This window comes from Gymnoscopelus microlampas (genome assembly GCF_963454915.1).
Source record: "Gymnoscopelus microlampas genome assembly, chromosome: 14".
In the NCBI taxonomy this organism is placed as follows: Eukaryota; Metazoa; Chordata; class Actinopteri; order Myctophiformes; family Myctophidae; genus Gymnoscopelus; species Gymnoscopelus microlampas.
Window position 1 is genome coordinate 42123714 of NC_139951.1, and position 14606 is coordinate 42138319.

At 42.0% G+C, this 14606-nt stretch overlaps 1 protein-coding gene across 1 annotated transcript; it reads left to right on the top strand.

Moving 5' to 3' along the window:
* Window positions 1–920: 920 nt before the first annotated feature.
* Window positions 921–8317, top strand: arl3b (ADP ribosylation factor like GTPase 3b). Its single transcript, XM_084078765.1, has 6 exons — window positions 921–973; window positions 2482–2625; window positions 3223–3339; window positions 3842–3892; window positions 4732–4917; window positions 6004–8317. Exons 1-6 carry the CDS (start codon window positions 971–973, stop codon window positions 6049–6051), a joined length of 549 nt encoding a protein of 182 aa, XP_083934891.1. The 5' UTR covers window positions 921–970; the 3' UTR covers window positions 6052–8317.
* The last annotated feature ends 6289 nt before the right edge of the window (window positions 8318–14606 follow it).

Genomic DNA, 14606 nt, shown 5'->3' on the forward strand with positions numbered 1-14606 from the left:
GGTCACCAGCGCCAGGTGGAAAGCCTGGTTTCTATTACGAATCAACTGATATGATCCGGACTTACAGCCCTCCTACTGTATCCGGTCATTTGCACGCACACATAATACTAAACAAGCTTTCGTATCCGGTCTAGTCCCCAGACCGGACCAGCAACCTGCAAAGCGACTTGATCCCGGTCTGAAAATACAAGCGTAGTAAGGGGAGGAGCTGCTGTCCAATCACAAGCCAGGGCAGCTCTGCTGTTGTCCAATCAGAGGCCAGGGCAGCACCCGCCTGATATACTCCTTCGTAGGACGGTGTCGCTTGCCAAAAAGAACAAATCTACAAGTTAATAACCAGTCAAATAGTGACGGCACCTACAGCTTGTAGATCTGTTCTTTTTTTTTTAATCAAACAACAACAAGACATTAAACTGCTATGGTTGTATTTTTAAAGCGCTGAAGTTTAACATCACATAACGACATATTCAAGTAAAGTTAATACAAAAAAAAAATGTATTGCATTATTTTTGGGTTAATTCTGGGGATGGAACACATGTTTTAAAGAAAGAAAATAGAAAAAATAAAAAAAATATGTTTAAATGTCTGTGAAAAATAATTTCACCTACTCTTTTCCACTTGTAACCGTGTGATGTGACAATAAAGTTGATAAAGCTGATTCTGAAATAACTTGAAACAAGTGCAAAAATCTAGGTGACCCCAGCTTTCTGACTGCACCCCAATACTGGAATACAAGAAACCAACCACATTTGGTTACCTATCCAATACTGTGACTTTGTAGTTTTGTCAACATAATCGGGAACAACATTCAGTAAGTCACCAATCCCGGTGTAACACCTATCTCTGCTGCCCGTGTGCCCGCTCGTGCGACGTGCTGCGCATGCGCGTGTGACGTCTGTGCGTGCGTAGTGCGTCATCCCCCCTGGTTACCGTCGGCGGCGTCTTGGGGAGACAGAGATAAAGCAACAAGATGGTGAGTTGTTTCCATCTAAAGAAAAAATGACATAATTAGCCTCACATTTAACACATTAAACTGTAAACCTAGTGATGTTTATGCACCGTTTGACCCTCTTGTAGACAACCCTAACAATTTAACAATTTAAATCCGAGGCTTTTTGCTTTGTGTGTGAAAAGAAATCAAAGATCCGTTAAAGGCTACACACAGCAAAGAGCCTGTTGCCTGGTCCAGTTACCACGGGAGATTAGCCTAGCACGTTAGCAGCGAGCTATGTTTAGCTGCTGCTGCTGTATGTTGTTATTATTAGCTAGTTCTTCACGTTAGAAATGAGCCAGAGCGAGGCTAGTTCTCATCAGACGATGAATTGAATACACAGACAGGAGGACCCCAATGGAAACAAGCCACAGTGCTTTCTTGGGTTTAATCCTTTTAGCTTCCTTTTGTATAGAACTGTACCTCTGTGCTTTTTTGTTGTTGTTGCAAACTGTATTTGTTGCAAATAAAGTATTCAATCCATCAATATAGAGCAGGGGTCTTCAACAGGGGGTCCGTGACCCCTAGGGGGTCCTCAGAGTTACTACAGGGGGGCCACCAAATCTTTGTGTGATATGATTTTTATGTTTTACATTAATCACTTGAACCCTAGCATCCCTATTCTGAGGAGAACTTTAGCCAAAAACAGCAGCATCTACAAGCTCACAGAGGCGTTGTGAGCTTGTAGATCGGCTGTTTTTGGCAAAGAGTTATAGGTGTAGAGGGAAAAAAGCAGCAAAAGTTTATCTGAAACTCAATTTTATACAATATAGAGGCGGTCCCTGCTTCATCTCTCTCTCAGCTAGGGGGTCTTTGGCCTGAAAACGTTGAAGACTCCTGATATAGAGAGAGAGGCTGTGCGTCCTCCAAGTCAAGGGACCACCAAGGGTCCGAGGGGACCACCTTTATTACATGAAACAAGCCCTTTTGGGGGGGGCTTTTTTGTGTTATCCTTTTAGCATCATTGTATAATCGTACCACTGTACTGTTTGCAAACTGGTAATAAAGTATTCAACCAATCAAAAAAGGGGCTGCAACTCTGAGGGTGTATTTGGTTCCATTTGAACACCCTCACACTTACATTAATACTGAGGATTTTTTGCAGTGGATTTGACACGGTGTCGGTGTGCAAGCTCCATTGTTTTTGTTATTTTTCAGAAACAAGAAAAGAAAATAAGAGGGAGGGGGGCATGGGGGCAGGGAGAGCAAACAATCTAAATAAGAATCATGTTGTAATAATGTATATCAAACTGGTGGTCCTTGAAATTAAAACGGGTCGAGAATCACTGCTGTAGCTACATGAGATGAGAGCTAGTGGGATGTATGGATGTATGGACGGACGGGTGGGATGCCATTCTAAATGGTGGCTGGCTTGCTACAATGCCCTCCCTGTTTGCCACCGGCGGCTATCATCACATGGGGTGTTTGGAGTGTGTGTGTGTGTGCTGTGCTCACCACTCTCCTCGTCCTCGCTGTGTGTTGCGTTGCAGGGCCTGCTGTCGATACTGCGCAAACTGAAGAGCACCCCGGACCAGGAGGTGAGGATTCTACTGCTGGGCCTGGACAATGGAGGGAAGACCACCCTGCTCAAACAGCTAGCGTCCGAAGACATCAGCCACATCACCCCCACACAGGTACGGTGTTGTGGAGCAGTGGCCCGGGGACCACCAGTGGTCCTGGAGGAGGTTCCAGGTGGTCCCCAGCTAAATGATGGAGAGTTGGTAGCCAAATGGTGTTAAATTATTGTTAAACATGTGCATTACTTAATTAAATAATTGTTATTTTGATCAACGTTTGCCTGTCATCTCTCCTATGGTACCAACATCAATACAGCATGGACTTGTGGACAAAATCTTATCCAACGATAACAAAATATTCTAAGTCTTGAGTCTGAGAGGCTAAATCTCATCAAATGGTGGTTCCGTGGCTCAAATGTCGAATAAATAATGGACCTTGATATGAAAAGGGTTGAAAAAAAAACACTGTTGTAGAGGACTGCTTCTGAAAATATTTCAAGTCAAGGAAGGAGAGGGTGAGCAAGCTATCCGTGTACGACATTAAACTGTATCAGTATCTGTGTGTGTATTGTATGTATCTATGTCTGTTGTTCATGTTTGTTCGGATCTTCGGAATGATGACAATTTGTAGTTATATCGCCTACCTTTCTGAAGAAAAGAAAGGAGCTTGTACTGACTGATACCTAACTGTTCTGTCCGTCTGCATGTTTGCAGGGCTTCAACATAAAGAGCGTCCAGTCTCAAGGGTTCAAGCTGAACGTGTGGGACATCGGAGGACAGAGGAAGATCAGGCCCTACTGGAGGAACTACTTTGAGAACACGGATGTGCTGGTGGGTGGGCAATTAACCGAAAATAATATCAAAACCCAAATTTAGAACCAATAACCGACGTAATCTTGTGCATGTAGTTAAACAGGAGTTTTATAATCTACTAATTCGATTAGTCTGGTTAACCACGACCCTGTTCATTGTACAATGGTGGGGAACAAAACAAGTGCAAATAGCCAATCTACAAGATTGTATAAAATAGGGATAAAGTGGATAAACCGATTGTGATGCTATATTAACTAATGTTGCTCGGGATCCCCTGGAACCCCCTCAAGGACCACTGGGGGTCCCCAGACCTCTCTTTGAGAACCACTGCCCTAGCACTTCTCTTTCCTCGTGTTCCATCTTGTCACGTTTTTGTTTTTAGATTGATACAAGTTAAACCATGAAGATCTATGTTGGTTACGTGTTACATTTTTGGGGTTCTTTTTTGCGCATTAGTTTTGTTTGACCACAAAATGTTAAGAATTACACAATTTAAATTATGACATGCCTTGTGTTTCAGATTTATGTCATCGACAGCGCGGACAGGAAAAGGTTTGAGGAAACAGGGCAGGTAATTAATTATCACATCCTTTTTGTACTTTTATCATACATTCATGTACAGGAAAATAATGTGAATATGCTTTTTGTGTTATTTAACCCCTAGTGTCCCTATTCTGTGCATGTTACAATAGGTGAACATTCAATGAACATTCTGCAAAAAATTGCTGAGCTACAAGCTCAAAGTGCGTCGTGATCTATAAGCTCACAAGCTGCGACGTGTTGTAGCCTATTTTTGCCTTTAGGCTTACGGTTAAAAATGGCAAGTAATTGTGAGAATGTGCATTCATAAAATTGGCATCCTAAAATGTTGAGGTCCTCACCAGTAGAGTTGTTCCGATACTACCGATACCAGTAACGGAAAAGCTGCCGATACTGCTTAAAATGCTGGTATCAGTATCGGCGAGTATGCCATTCCCATACCACATAATTTATCACATGATGGTATCTAATTTACAATCATATTTTGAATGCTTCAGTTGATGTTGCACGACTGTTTTATACTCTTACTGTGCTATTTACATATTTTACTAACTAACTTGTAGCTGCACTTTTATAATAATAATTATTCATGGAATTTTTATTTATTCTTAGATCAATGGTTATGGTTCCATTTGTACGCTCTTAGGGTTACAGACCTGTAAGGGTCCCTTTGGAATCCCCTCAAGGAACCCAGATAGTCCCCACTTTGAGAACCACTGTCTTAGATCTTTTGAAAATTACACACTGCTATCGAATCAGTACTCGGTATCGACCGATACGCAAGTTCGCTATCGGGAAGGAAATAAATGGTATCGGTACATCTCTACTCACATGTATAGTAACACAAACCTGTGTGTGTGTGTGTTCCAGGAGCTTGCTGAGCTGCTGGACGAGGAGAAGCTGAGTGGGGTTCCAGTGCTGATCTTCGCCAACAAGCAGGACCTGCTGACGGCGGCCCCGGCCTCCGAGATCGCCGAGGGTCTCAACCTGCACACCATCCGGGACCGCGTCTGGCAGATCCAGTCCTGCTCCGCCCTCACTGGTGAGGGCATTCAGGTAAAGAAGCGTCTATACTTCAAGGACCCCCAGGCCAGGGGGTCCTTGCTTGAAGGGAAATGATTGATTGTTTAGGTGTAACGCAGTGTAGATTGGGGTCCAGAGAGATCAAAATAGTTTCAAATGGGGGTCCGTAGCCTAATAATGCATATCAAAATGGGGGTCCTTGCAATGTTTGAGAATCACTGCTACAAAAGTAAATATCATGAAAAAGTTTGAGAGCCACTGGTCTATACATACACACACACCTTTTTGATTTAATTTGATTTATTTGACGTTAGGTTTAAAAGAAAACACATGACATAGTAATGTGTCTCAAAAGAACGTCAAAAAAACAATAAAGTAAGAGATTTGTGGTCCTCCTTGGTCTCGGACAAACGAAACACAACAACAAAGAACAAGGCTTCTAACACACACCAGATGATCATCTACGTTTTACTGTACCAGATCCTGGACACAACGCTAGTATGTCGTACGGACCTTTTGATGCTGAGTGCCAAGCAGGGAGCCATTGGGTCCCATTGTTGTAGTCTTTGGTTATGAGCCGGTCCGGGAATTGAACCTCCCAATCTCAGGGTGGACACTCTTAACCCATTAAATCCGGGAAGTAACGCATTCCCGTGTCATTTTAGATGTCTTTGGCTATTCAAAAATAGCAGATATACAAGCTCATAGCTATGCTGTTTTTTTTTTAAATCGTCAAAATCTGTGCAAATCTTTGAATATATATTTTTAAAAGCGAACATTTATCAAATATTTTTGTTCCAGGGACCTCCAGAAGCAAAGATTTGAGTTTCAAAAATAGCAGATCTACAAGCTTGTATATCTGCTATTTTTTAATAGCCCAAAGTATAAAATAATGGTTATACAGTAGCTAAAAATCTAAAATGACACAGTATGTATTCCCGGATAGAATGGCTTAACAACCAGGCCACTGAGCTGATTTATTTGCGACGTCCCAAACCCCAGACAATATCTAGTCTCATATCACGATATCGAATATTGATATTTAGGCCTAGTTGTAGTTCTCGATAGTCCTTGTGTGCTCTGCTTTTCAACGCCACTTTATTTTCTTTCCCTTTTCAGGAGGGAATGAACTGGGTATGCAAGAGTGTCAACGCAAAGAAAAAGTAGCCCCGCCTCCAGTCTTCTACTGCTCATGGGGAGCAGTAGTAACACACACAACACACACACAACACACACACAAACACCGCACACACCTTCAGTGAAATGGGATATACTACCTGTGAATGTATGCACACTACTAATACTACATGGACTTGAAGAGAGTTTTTAACCCCCCCTCCGACGCCCGTGACGCCCCCCCACCACATCAGCAGAGTTCGCTAATCTACAAACACGACCTCCTCGTCTGTCCCGGGACAACACCGGGGCGGTCGGTCGGTCGGCTCTTCAAGGGGAAGCCGTGGCATGCCGGGGCGGCGCCCCGCCCCACCCGCCCTCCCTCCCTTTGCCGGAGAGGAGAACCACCCCGGCCATTCCCCAGTCTTTCCATCGGTTAAACCTCGTCGGAAAACCTCAGACATTCCACTTTAACTGCTGTCCTTCATTACGCCTGATTTACGCTTGGTTTCCGTGTGTCGCTCGGCCGGAAATGGCAGATCGAGCTTGATTGGTTAGATCGGGCTGTTTTTCGGCGCGCAGCGACACCGGCACGCAACTAAGTATACATCACCCTTTAGAACAGTGGTTCTCAGATGAAAAGTGACTTTTAAGACCTTTAAGACCTTTTTAATACCTCAAAAAGAAAGAAAAAAGACCATTACTGCATCAAAGGTCATCAACAAACTATACTGTAAAACTGGTCAAACATTGGCCAAATTGTCAAATATTATAAGAAAGAGGCAAACGTCGTGAAAATAGCCGATCTACAAGCTCACAACACCTCTGTGAGCTTGTAGATCGGCTATTTTCACAATATTATCTGTGGAACCAAGTCAAAATGCCTCAACTCCTACAATTCCAAGTGCTTGTCAGAGTGGGGGGTGGGGGGGTCCCCGGTTCAAATATGATTATTTTGGGGGGTTCCCCAGTTGAAATACGATTATTTTGGGGGGTCCCCAGTTGAAATATGATTATTTTTGGGGGTCACAGCCTGAAAAGGTTGAGAACCACTGCTTTAGAACACCACCACGCCTGTCCTCTTTGAATTCCCATTTTACTATGCTGTCCCGGTAACCAACTGTACCCCCTTTTCTGTCCGTTTTCCTCCATCTCTCTTCCCTTCTTATTTATCTCATCTGTCGTTCAAACAGGTTGACATGTTGTGTTTGTTTTTGGTTTTTGGTTTTGTACTGTATCATTCCACAATGGCTGTAAGCGCTTTCCTTGCTATGGCTCTGTTTTTGAAGTGAGGTCTATTTTTGTAATTCTTTATTTATGGTGAAGTAGAGTTTTAGGGCGCTTCCAAACAACAACAAGTGGCATGGTGTGTGTGTGGGGGGTTTCTAGCCAATGGGTCTTCAACAGGGGGTCCGGGACATCTAGGGGTTCCTCAGGGGGCCGCCAAGTCTTTGTGTGATAGGAACTTTTTTATCAATCAACTACTTGAACTCTCGCATCCCTCTTCTGGGAGGAACATTCGCCAAAAATGGCACGTCTACAAGCTCACAGTGTGTCACGCTGTGACGTGCTGTGAGCTTGTAGATCTGCTATTTTCGACGAAAAGGTTGTTGAAGGGAAAAAACTGCAGAGCAAGTACTGGGCCAAAGATCAAGTTTACTGTATATATTGAGGGTTTAAGTGGTTTAAGTGGTTAAATACCCATTAACATGAATAGAAAAGATAATGTGTAAACAAACAAACAAAAAAATATTTACACGACACTGATGATAGTGCTGTCAAACAAGTCTGTCTAATCTATGAAATCTATGAAAAAGCAACACAATGTTATACAATATTTATACAAAATGAATCTCTCTGCGTTAAGGGTCCTTGGCCTGAAATACGTTGAAGACCCCTGATCTAGGATGTTGGAGGAATATTGTCTGTGCTCAGCTTCCCCTATAAAAGAATGATACATGTTAATATGTATAAAAAAAAAAAGGGAACATAATGAAATGGTTAAGAGACACTACATTTTTATTGTATTAACTGTAAATATGTTGGCCCTATGTTTGTATGTTACATTATGTGCACGTTATAGAGTATCTGTTACCCGGGCTGTACACTGTAGTCTATAATGTTTTGCATATTATCTAATATAGGCTGGCAGATTTTTAACAAATATATATGTGGATGATGCAATGGCATTTGTTGTTTTTTTGCTTCACGGAGGTACTGAGGGAATTTGCCCGCAGGTGTTTCCTTTTGATATTCTCGAATGTCATTCCATCCAAAAGCATTAAAGGTACGTGAATAAAACGGTTGTGAGAAATAAAATGGCTTCCCAAAGAACATTATTTAAGCCTGATTTATATACTTTGTTGTACTGCGGTGTCGCGCGGCGAACCTTGATGATCTACAAGCTCACAATTAAGGTTGGGAGCCGGATCCAACATAGAGGAATCGGTTCCATCACATTTGGAACTGTTTCCGGAACTGTTTTTTCACACTGTCGGAGCCGGTATATGGACTTCACGTCTGCTATACAATTACAATACCGGTGGCTTAAACTTTTATTTCAAGGACCACCACAACTGTGAGAATGTACAAATGGGACCCATGTGTACACTCATTTAAACTCAGTTAAAGACCTGTAAGGGTCCATTTGGAACCCCCTCAAGTAGGTAACCCAGATGGTCCTTGACCTCACTTTGAGAACCACTACAATAATATGTATGCAATACATCATGTATGATTGAATTTGTGTTTAGCAAAAAAAAAGATTATAAAGGCCAAAATTCTATAGATGTTTTTTTCTTTTAAATATAGGAATCGTTAAAGGGAACTGTTAAGGAATCCGACTTGTTATCGGAGTTGTTAAGGAACCAGAATTGTTCAAATCCTAAAAAAGGATCCCAACCCTACTCTCAACGCCTCGCACGATTGGATATATTTTTTTAAAATCTCCCCACACTGACACACACACACACACACTCAGGTGGGTCAGCTGCTGGTGACAGGGACAAAGCCAGCCTGGAGATGTCACTGTGGGAGATGACAGAATGTGCTTGTGTGGGGGAGTGGCTTTAAGAAGGCATGGCCTAGGCATGCCTGTTGTAACTACCTAAGTACATACTTGAGTATGATGTTGAGCTACTTTTACTTTACTTGAGTATTTCCATTCTTTTGATACTTCTACTCTACTTAAAGGTAGGGTAGGTGATTTGCAATTATTCAAATAATTGCAAAATGGGTCTATGTTCTGATAGTGCTCGTTACTATGGAGTGTCCTGTCCATATAAGGAGTCTCCAATGTCTCTCCAGCTCTTCATTAAACAGAAAATGCATTTTCAGAGCTCTCTCCTGACTGGCTTAAAATGTGTCACCTACCTGAAAATGTACTATATTCTGTTTACTAAAGAGCTGGAGAGACCCCTGTGACCGAACTAAGGCTCTGTAGCAATGATTAATATCAGAATGTAGTACTTGAACCTTTAAAAAAAAAAAACACTTTAACCCATGAAAAGGCATCTGTGTCATTTTAGTTAAAAAGTAGTTAATATAGCTTCACAATCATTTTAACCACTTTAACCATTACTTTATACTTGGGCTATTAAAACAATCGTGAAAATGTGTGCAAATCTTTGAATATATATACATTTTGAAGCTAACATTTTAACTCAAATCTTTGCTTCTGGGGGTCCCTGGAACAAAATATTTTGAGATGGGGGTCGGCGGCCAAATCCATATAATTTTGGGGGTCCTTGGTTTGAGCACCACTTTCTTTCAGAAAACTGTTGGGATTTAGAAGATTTTTTTAGAATCAGCCTCAGGTATTAATGGGTTAAGTGGTTGACTATATTGCTCATATGTGTGTGCACCCTAGCTTAGAATAGTCTTATGTGCTTGTTAATGTTCATGTATAACGCTCTCTCTCTCTCTGTGTGTGTGTGTGTGTGTGTGTGTGTGTGTGTGTGTGTGTGTGTGTGTGTGTGTGTGTGTGTGTGTGTGTGTGTGTGTGTGTGTGTGTGTGTGTGTGTGTGTGTGTGTGTGTGTGTGTGTGTGTGTGTGTGTGTGTGTGTGTGTGTGTGTGTGTGTGTGTGTGTGTGGGGGGGGGGGGTCTATTTCAAGGATGGGGTGTGATTGATTCTGAGGGCCTCTATATGAATCTAAGATGGCCTCTCTTCTCTTTACAAAGATTGTCATTGTCCAGACGTCCTCTCTCACACTCAGAATGAACAAGTATTGTTCCTCACTTTCGTTGCTGCATGCCGAGAGAGTTTGCAAGCAGTGAATTTCATTCTGACAAGGCATTACGGAAAATGTGATGCTGGCGGAGTGAATCACACTTTAGAAACACAGAGGCAGTTTATGGATTATTGCTTTGAGGACAATGAAAGCGGTATGGGGGGGTGGGGTGGGGGGTGCATTGCCTTGCAATGAACTGTAAAGAGCCAATTTTCCTTTGGTTATAGTGTCTTTAATCTCCCGAAACCTCTGAAGGAGAGAACACACAGTTCTGTGGTTGTTTTATCAGTGAATAGCAACCCCCCCCAAACCCACACAGAGTGTGTTTGAAGGAGCCAGACTGCAGTGTGTGTGTGTGTGTGTGTGTGTGTGTGTGTGTGTGTGTGTGTGTGTGTGTGTGTGTGTGTGTGTGTGTGTGTGTGTGTGTGTGTGTGTGTGTGTGTGTGTGTGTGTGAGATTCATATCACAGACGTAGGCGACAGGATAACTACTTCTCTCTCTCATGGACCAGACAGCTGTTTAGCAGCTGTGTGCACAAGTGTGATAAAAATGTGTGTGTGTACTTTGTATTACTATGCTTGTGAGGGCCAAACGTCCCCACAAGTATACTGTAATAGAATCTGACAAATGGACATTGTGAGAACCATTTTCCTGGTCCTAACAAGAATTATGGGACTTACAATTAGGAAAAGATCAGAGACCAGATTTAGGGGTTAGGGTTGTTGAAAGTTATGCCTGAATTATACTTTATATACTGTACATGCCACGTTGTGAGCATGTAGATCGGCTATTTTTGGCTTTAGTTAAAAATGGCACAATCATAAAAGTCCTAAAATAATGAGGTCCTCTCAAGTATAGTAATACAAACGTGTGTGTGTGTATGTTTGAGAGGCAGAGAGAGAGACAGAGACACAAAACAAGTTAAGCCATTAAGACCGGGTACGTTAAGACCGGGAACGCATCTGTGTCATTTTAGATTTCTTTGGCTATTCTTATGTTGCTATATATCAGTGGTTCTCAAACTTCTCCACGTCAAGGACCCCCAAAATGATATGTATTTGGCGCGGACCCCCCATCTCAAAATATGTTGATCCAGGGACCCCCCAAGAAGCAAAGATTTGAGTTACAAATGTTCGCTTTAAAACAAAATATATACATTCAAAGATTTGCAAAACAAATCATGATTGAAAAAGAAAATAGCAGATCTAAAAGCTCATAGCACGGCACTCAGCTTGTATATCTGCTATTTTTTAATAGCCAAAGAAATCTTAAAATGACACAGAGATGCTTACCCGGTTTTAATGGGTTAATTTATGCTGCACCTCTGACACCCCGGTTCTTGGCTGCTTGTCTCTGCTCCGCAGAGCTTTGCTGACGTGATTGAGGCCACGCATCATATCACGTCTCTCCCACCGTCTCCAGACGGGAAGGGAAGGGAGAGGGGGGGTGGGAGGCACAGTTTAGGCAGGGGAGGAGGAGCGTGGTGCAGAATCCTTAAAAAATAATAATCATGTATGCACAAGTACTGCTCTGGGAGATTCTATTTCCTGCAAAAGCTGAATTAATGACTCAAACAGACAGGTAATATAATATACTGTATATGTATGTATAAGTGGTCCCTAAACTTTTTCAACTGAGACCAAAATATACATTTAGTGTCTCCCTGAGACCCATATGTACAAAAGCCCGATTTAATAGTGAAGATAGCCGATCAAGCTCACAACGCATTTGTTTTATTTGATTTTTTCCATTGGAAATTTTTGTTTTTTAAAATGTACAGTAGGTAGAAAGGGGATATTTACTCGCGACCCAAGAATCAAACAACTTAAAGGGGAATTTTGCCCCACAGTTTTCTTACCTTTTCTATGACGTTATGATATCCTAGGATGAAGGGTACAGTAGAACATTTTCATAACTCCATCCCGGGTCCGCCACAGCTAAAAACGCGCGCCTATGGGGCTTGCGCTAGATCGCATATTTTGATATACATTTTTTTAGATCTGACGTGTTCATAGTGACAGAACACTATGCAACGGGATTGTCTTGAATGTGCCCCACCGGAAGTCTCACTAGATGAGATTGAAATCCGTGGGGAAAAATTCCCCTTTAAATGGAGAGGCAAAAGTGTCAACCTCTTCCCTTGACAGCCTACACGCACTCATTCTGATCTGTTCCCCTTATATACTCTGCAGACTCCACCCTTCCACTTCTAATCAACCAACCACAGTACAAGCAATCCACCCAAGATGCTCCCCGTGTTCTAATCACCAGGCACCCCTCAATCAGATCCTCAGGCACCAGACAACCAACTACACAGCTAGGCTTAAACAGGCGGCAGGCCACTCCCCCATACCAGCTTCTTCCTGTGCAGATAAACAAAAACATATTAAGAGAGATTTCAGTCACAACAGAATGTGCACCTTCTGTGGGACTGGAAATATACAAGTTACAAGCATAACATACATTTCGATTATGAATGAGTACGGCTGAACATAAGAGAAAATGAAAATGATATACGAGTCAGTTTTGCCAAAAATGTCACATGATGTCATGTCACACAAATGTGCTCCAAGCCCTCGAATATATTAATTTAAATATGAGGATATATATACTGTATATATTTCTTACATGAATGTGTTTATATCAGTTATATTATCAATACAATATTAGTGTTATGTTAGTTATTTTACCCCAATAACTCCAACAATGGGGGTCCATTGCGCTTTTGTGCACATGGCCCATTTTCACTTTAATCCGTCTATGTTTCCTCCCCACACACATTTGAGTGTTGTCACTGCTGTTGTATCCTACCGACTCACCTGCCAATGAGGAGCATTGAAAACCACTGCTCTATGGGACTGAGGCCTGACCTGCTGGGTAGTGGAAAGCAGCAACGCAACATGCCTCATCAGGCTGAGGGGAACACACACACACACACACACACACACACACACACACACACACACACACACACACACACACACACACACACACACACACACACACACACACACACACACACACACACACAGACAGAGTATAGTGTCTCTCTCTCGTTGAATGACAACTCATCTGGGTCCTCCTCCTCTGCTTCATCCTGTTTTGTCCCACAGGCCCCCTCCCCACCACCCCCACATGTTCTCACATGCAGGGCATGTTTGTATCAGAAACTGTGCTGTGGTGTTTCCATTGCTGTATTGATGATGAATCTGTGTGTGTGTGTGTGTGTGTGTGTGTGTGTAATCTGTGTATATATATCGTCTCTGTCGGGTGGAAACCTCATACAGTATGTCTTAACTTTCAGGATTCAAATGAAAAAAATAGCAACATTTGCAGATCTACAAGCTCAAAAAACGTCACTCCGCGCCGTGTTTCGAGATTGCAGATCTGCTACTTTTGATGCTTTTGTGTAATATCTAGTAGGGCATTAATTTATGGAAAAATAAAGAGATAAGAGGTTTCTGCCCGACATCAACGATATATATAACTTTGTGATGGGGTGATGTATTGTGGGTGCGGTACAGTGGGAGGGTTTCATTTTCTCTTTTGTTCATTTGTAGACTAAAGCCTGATTCATGCTCGCGGGGGCCCACGTCACGCCCCGTGAGCTTGTAGATCTGATATTTTTTAGGCACCAAAGCAAGCGTTAAAGCAAATGACTGTGGGTGCATGTCAGCAGTACTGGTGGGGGGGGGGGGGGATATGGGAAGTCCTTTGACCACCATGCAAACAGATCAAATCACCTGGGATGTTGTTAGATTCTACATTCTGCAGAAAACACAAAACAAATGTACGAGCGGTGTTCATTTCATCGACTAAAAAACTATGACCATGTTTTTGTCGACTATGCTATGCTAAGGCCTTTTCTTAAATTTGACTGCCACTTTTGTTCTATTTGACTATATCTGTATGTATTTTGTGCCACTTGCTTTATTCTCTGATCGTCCGTAATAGCTTTTATCCAAAGTTTTATCATGATTTTTATTTTTATTCTGCTCTGTAAAGCACTTTGTGACTTGTCTGGAAATGTGCAATATAAATAAATTCATTATCATTATCATTATGACTACCTTTTTTCATAGATGAAAACTAAATAAAAAATGGAATGAAAACTAAGCTATTAGGACTAAAACTATGACTAAATATATTTACAATTTTGTCAAAAAATAGAAACTAGACTATGATGTCAGGGAGGACTAGTGGAGAAGAGATCCAGAAGAACATTTTATGCTTGGTTGTGTGCAGTTGTCGCAAAATAGCAGATCTACAAGCTCACCACGCGTCACGTGGTGAGCTTGTAGATCGGCTATTTTCGGCAAGCATAAAGTATAAATCAGGCATTACGATGCAAACATGGCCCACCAAAATAGTTTTTT